The 6,377-nt window shown below is 56.3% G+C and overlaps 1 protein-coding gene across 1 annotated transcript; it reads left to right on the forward strand.

Moving 5' to 3' along the window:
- The first annotated feature begins 4,351 nt into the window (after positions 1 to 4,351).
- LOC139833573 (uncharacterized) lies at positions 4,352 to 5,923 on the forward strand. Its single transcript, XM_071823880.1, has 4 exons — positions 4,352 to 4,492; positions 4,680 to 4,782; positions 4,902 to 5,344; positions 5,726 to 5,923. The coding sequence occupies exons 1-4, from the start codon at positions 4,352 to 4,354 to the stop codon at positions 5,921 to 5,923; spliced, it is 885 nt and encodes a 294-aa protein (XP_071679981.1).
- The last annotated feature ends 454 nt before the right edge of the window (positions 5,924 to 6,377 follow it).

Raw genomic sequence — 6,377 nt, forward strand, 5'->3', positions numbered from 1 at the left:
ACCAATCCTAGACTTACGGCGACAATCAAAGCTGTTTAGAAATGGTAGGGACTCCACCACCACCTACGAAGGCGAAGCCATCCCACGTCATGACTCCACCCGCATCGAAGTCACCTTCTGCGTCCAGGTCACCATCAGGAGGCACGCGGCACGTGCGCTCCCCAAACTGTGGCTAGAGCAGGACGAGTAGGCCAGCAGGCGGTGAGATCGTGCTTCAGCAGCAGCATGTGGTGCGCGAGATCAGCAGCGGCGGGGACACCAGCCTCGTCTTCCCGATGCTCAAGCGCGGGGACTAGGTGAACTGGGCCATGGTCAAGGAGGTAAATCTCCAGGCTACATCCCTGTGGGACGGGATCGAGGACGACGACGTGTCCTGTCATGAGGACAAGCAGGTGCTGGTGGCACTGCTCCGATCTACCCCGCCCGAGATGCATCTGATGCTGATCGGCAAGGGGACGGCGAAGGCGACATGGGGGGCCATCAAGCTGAAGAATCAGGGGAGTGATCGCGTGCGCGATACGCGTGTGCCACGGCTCTGCATCGAGTTCGAGTTGATCTCCTTCAAGGACGACGAGCGCATCAACAAGTTTCGGATGATAATATCGAACCTCGCCTCTACTCTGCGCTCCTTCGGCGACATCGTGGACGACGAGAAGATCGTAAGGAAATTTCTTTCAGTTGTGCCAACTCACTTTGTACATGTAGGGTTCTCCATCGAGACTGTACTCGATCCAGCCACCATGAACATCGAGGAGGTGCTCGGGCACCTGCGTGCGGTGGAGGAGCGCCTAGAAGGCAAAAAAGGCGCGACGGAAGGACAACTTCTTCTCAGAGGAAAGAAAAAAGCAGGGCCGCAACAGAGACTGTGGAAGCGGCGGAAACGGCGGAGGCCGTGACCGCGCGTACGCAAACTCCGGGCGCAAGGTCGGCCAGGTTCAACATAAACCAGTGACACCACCAGCCGCCGTAGATGACGCCATCCGCGAAAAGTGTAGATACTTCAAGGAGAAGGGCCATTGGGCCCACGATTGTCGCAAGAAGAAATGCGATGAGGCACAACGCGACATGGCAAACCTCTCCATCGAGGAGGACACCGATCCCACCATGATGACGACATTCATCATCGAGGTAACTGAACCAGGAGTGGAACTCCACACCATGGCGGCTGAAACAGGGGAATTCCCCGCTGGGGGTGACACACCAATCCGCTCAGGTTCGCACTTCCTCTACAAGGAGGACATGCCAACGTCCAGCCCGTGCACGCCGGCGTTGCCTAGGATCTGGCGTGGTACCTGGACTCCGGCACCACGAACCACATGGCATGCGACAAGTGCGCCTTCGCTGAGCTGGACGAGAAGATCTCCGACAAGGTGAGGTTCGGAAACGGTTTGGTGGTCGCGATATGAGGACACAACACCGTCATGTTCACCATCGACGGGGGTGCACACCGCGCGTTCAGCGACGTCTTCTATATCCCGGCGCTCAAGTCGAGCGGGTTAGAGATATATTTGGTATAGGTATATTAGGTAGTTTAGGATTTGTAATCTCTACCTACCATATCTCTAGGAGAGCTATCTTAGCCTCTAAGTCTGTACCACTATATATACTCGCCTGAGAGGCTCAATACAACATCCAACATATTCCGCACATCCCTCTTTATCGTTCTTCATGGTATCAGAGCAGCGATGTTCCTGACCCAGCCACCGCCCACTCTTCCGCGCCTCGCCGTCCCCGGGGAGGTCTATCTCCATGGCCTACTCCGGGGGCTGCGCAACCCGTATGAGGGTTCGTCCATCGATCGGCTGATCAGCTGCCCTCTCGTTTTTTTTCCAATCTATAGACCAGTTTTCTTTTTGTCCGCCGGTTGCTCGACCGACGTTTTCTTTTTTGGTTTTATCGATGATAGATCGGATTGAGTCTCACACCTCCATTGTCATCGCCCGCCTCTCCTCTGACAACGACATCAACGGTCCACACCTGCACAACACTACCTCCCTCCATTGTTGCACCTGCCTCTGCAGGCTACCGCAGTCTCTACGGCAGGGTGTCGCGTCCCTTGGCGGCTGTTGCGCCTACCTAGGCAGGCTGCCGCCGTCGACCCATTGTGTCTGTCTTGGTTTCCATTGCCCGGGACTACATCGACAAAGCCGCCATCGATTCTGATCTGCGCGTCGTCCACGACATGTCGCGTACAGCGCCGTTGTCGGTCTGATCAACCGATCGCACGAACAACTCCACCAAGCACGTGCCCAAGCACGTGCCTATCACCGATCGAGCTACGGGCTGCCGTTGTGTCGACCCTTCGGGTCGCAACCCCGCTGCCTTTGGTCCACACTACTGGCCTCTGGCGCGCCTTCGAAGGCATGTACGTAGCTTGTGGCCTCCTGCCGCTGCACCGACTCGCGCCCTCGGGTGGCGGCATCGCTGCACGCGGTCACCTTCGCTATCCCCCGCGCATCGACGTTCCAGTCTAGTACTGCGCCGCCCCCATCGATGCGGGTCGCCATCGTCCCGCAAGGTCTACGTCACGCCACCGAGTTCTTCCTCGCCTACTTCGAGAACCACCGCCGCACCTCTACAATCTAGGCGTCCAACATGACAACACTTGGTAGCCGCTTGTTTCGCCGCCTTCTATGTCTCCATCCATAACGACCTCGTCGCCAGCATCATCGTCTCGTCCCCAACTACTTCGTCTACTCTGAAAACCATGGACTGCATTGGCACCTCTCCATCTTCGCTGCTCTGCGACTCGGCACCGTTCTGGAGGCCTCCTCAGCTGGTCCCTCTAACACTGGCGCATGGTCCATGATGGTCCATGCCTCGCACGCCCGGTATTGGCACCACCGGTACGTGCCTTCATCCCTGACGCGTACCCGGGCCTGGCAAGCTCGGATCCACGCCTTGTCCTCCTCGGCTTCGACAACTTCTTCCTCGGCATGGACTCTTCTACGACTGCCTCGACCGCGTCGCCGACTTTGTCTTAGCGTACTCGGTTCAGGCACAACCGGAGTATACTTTCGTCCCCGACGTGTGCCTGGTTCTGGCAAAACTAGGGCCACACCTCGGCATCGATGGTTCGGACTGCATCGACTCGACATCGACACCCCTCTTCGATGACTGCCCGACACGTCTCCGTCACTCTCCTCGCGCACTATGCGCTTGCGGCTTCATGTGCGTCTACCTCGACATCGGCAGCTGACCACGACATCGATCACGGCATCCCCTCGCGTGGCTACCCAGACCAAGGTTGGAGCACCCACGCTCTCGGCTACCTCGACATCGGCACAAAGGGCTATCACCTCGCATGGGCATCTCGGCTTCTTCTACAGTCCAAGCATCCGCGACGCGACATCTTCCACGATGCTCAGGCTACGACTGTGGGGGAGTGGCATTACGTTGGTTACTACCTTCGGTTTCTCTCTAGTCTGACCATCCGCGACGTTACTGTTGTTCACGTCAATACAACTACGACTCTGGGCGAGTGTTAGAGATATATTTGGTATAGGTATATTAGGTAGTTTAGGATTTGTAATCTCTACCTACCATATCTCCAGGAGAGCTATCTTAGTCTCTAAGTCGGTACCAATATATATACTCGCCCGAGAGGCTCAATACAACATTCAACATATTTTGCATATCCCTCTCTATCGTTCTACATAACTTAATCAACCTCAGACAGTTGGACAAGAACTGTTTCGAAGTGAAGATCAGGCGTGGCCTCCTCTCCATCCACGACGTGCACGAGCGACTCATCGTCAAGGTACCACGATCACCAAACCGGCTGTACAAACTCACTTTTCGGCCGGTCCAGCCCGTGTGCCTTGCAGCTCAGTATGACTCAACGACGTTGCAATGGCACGCGCACTTCGGCCATCTCCACTTTGACGTGATGCAGAAGATGGTGCGCGGCGACCTAGTGAATTGAGCCTGTGGAGCATATCTTCGAGGCATGTCTCGTCGGAAAGCAATGGCGCAAGCCATTCCCGTAGAAGGCGAGGTTTCGGGCGGACGATCTGCTCGAGCTGGTGCACGGGGACCTCTGCGACCCCTCACAACGGCCACTCTACGAGGGCTCCGTTGTTTACTCCCGTTGGTTGAAGACCACATCAGGTATATGTGGGCATCACTTCTGGCCTCCAAGGACGAAGTGGCCTAAGCGATCAGCCGCTTCCAGGCGCTGGCGGAGAATGAATCCGAGCGGAAACTATGCACTCTCCGCACCAATCGGGGAGGCGAGTTCACCTCTACCACGTTCACCTCCTACTGCAACAACACCGGTGTCCAGCGTCACCTCACTGCACCGTACTCCCCACAAAATAACGGGGTGGTCGAACAACGCAATCAGACCATCATGGCGATAGCGAGGAGCATGATCAATGCCAAGGGAATGTCGAACTACTTATGGGGCGAGGCCGTGCTCACCGCGATCTTCGTCCTGAACCAATCGTTCACGCGGAGTGTCTCCGACATGACTCCGTACGAGGCTGCGCACGTTTGGCTATGTGGCGCACGTGAAGAGGGCGCATCCCCAGCTGAAGAAACTCGATGATCAGAGAACTCCGATAGTATTCATCGGGTACGAGGTGGGCTCTAAAGCGTACCGTGTATATGACCCGGCGGCGAAGCGCATGCATGTCACACGCAACATGGTGTTCGATGGGGACGTCTGTTGGGACTAGAGCAAGGAGGAGACCACGACGGTCAACATGCCATTCATCACTGAGTACCTTGTGCATCGCACCGATGTGCTGGCAGCTGCCAGCCCTAGACCGGCAACTGGATGTACCTCTACACCTGCAACCGCATCATCCTCTCCGGCAACACCACCAGCTCGAGCTTCGTTGGTACATGCGTCACCACGAGAAACTGATACAAGCGCTGATGTACACACGCCCCTGCAGTTCAAGGTGGACAACCGATGATCACATGTGGAAAGCAAGGTATCGTCCAACCTAACAAGCAACTTGATGACTATGTCCTCGACAGGGGCAGCGAGGAGCTGCTCCTGACTGCAGGTGATCCATGCACGCTAGCAGAGGCTGAGAAGGAGAAGGTGTGGCAGTGCGTCATGATAGAAGAACTGGCTTCCATCGAGGAGAACAATACATGGTCCCTCGTCGATCCTGTGCCAGGACATCGGCTGATCGGCATGAGGTTGGTGTACAAGCTCAAGGACTCGAACGGTGCCATCGTCAATCACAAGGCGCGCCTCGTAGGCAAGGGCTATGTGCAGCAGCAAGGCATCGACTTCAAGGAGGTCTTCGCGCCTGTCGCACGGTTGGAGTCCGTGTGGCTCATGCTCTCACTCTCCGCCCGCCGCAGCTGGGCGGTGCATCACATGGATGTAAGCATGTGTTCTTGAACGGCGAGCTGCAGGAGGAGGTGTACTTGGTACAACCTCCAGGATTCGTTATTGACGGGCAGGAGACCAAGGTGATGCGGGTTCACAACACTCTCTACGGTCTCCGACACGCACCGCATGAGTGGAACACGAAACTGGACACGACGCTCGACACGCTCGGGTTCCGTCATAGTGTCTCGGACCACGTTGTCTACACATGGGGGTCAGGGACAAGGACGCCTCCTTGGGGGTATACGTCGATGATCTCGTCATCACCGACGCAGACGACAGCGGGATCGCTTGCTTCAAGTCTAAGATGTAGAGGGAGTTCTGCATGAGCGACCCGGGTATTCTCGCTACTACCTCGACATCCTAGTGCGTTAGGACAAGGACGACATCTCCATCTCACAGATGGCTTACGCTGACAAGCTCCTCGAGCTGGCCGGGATGGGTGGCTGCAACACAAGCGCGTCCCTGATGGAGGCAAGGCTCAAGCTGAGCAAGCGGAACACAATGGCAGAAACGGACGCCACGACATATAGGAGCATCATCGACAGTCTGCGGTACTTGGTGCACAAATGACTGGACATCGCCTTCGCCATGGGGTACGTAAGCCGCTACATGGAGAAGCCCGCCGTTGAGCATCTGGCGGTTGTGAAGCGCATACTTAGGTATGTTGCACGCATGCACACACTGGGTTGCTTCATGGGTCGCGACGCACTCACAGACGATCACCTTGTCAGCTATAGCAACAACAATATGGCCAGAGACCTCGACGACCGCAACTCCGGCGTGCTCTTCTTCCTTGGCAACTACCCCGTCAGCTAACAATCCACGAAACATAAGGTGGTGGCGCTCTCCACATGCGGAGTAGAGTACATCGCCGCCACCACAGTGGCATGACATGGCATCTGGCTCTCGCATCTACTAGCTGATCTCACTAGAGAAAAACCAGCTCCGGCAACCATAAAGGTGGACAACAAATTTGCAATATCTCTCTGCAAGAACCTGATGTACCACGAGTGCAGCAAGCACA

Source organism: Lolium perenne, chromosome 7 (genome assembly GCF_019359855.2).
Source record: "Lolium perenne isolate Kyuss_39 chromosome 7, Kyuss_2.0, whole genome shotgun sequence".
Taxonomy (NCBI): domain Eukaryota; kingdom Viridiplantae; phylum Streptophyta; class Magnoliopsida; order Poales; family Poaceae; genus Lolium; species Lolium perenne.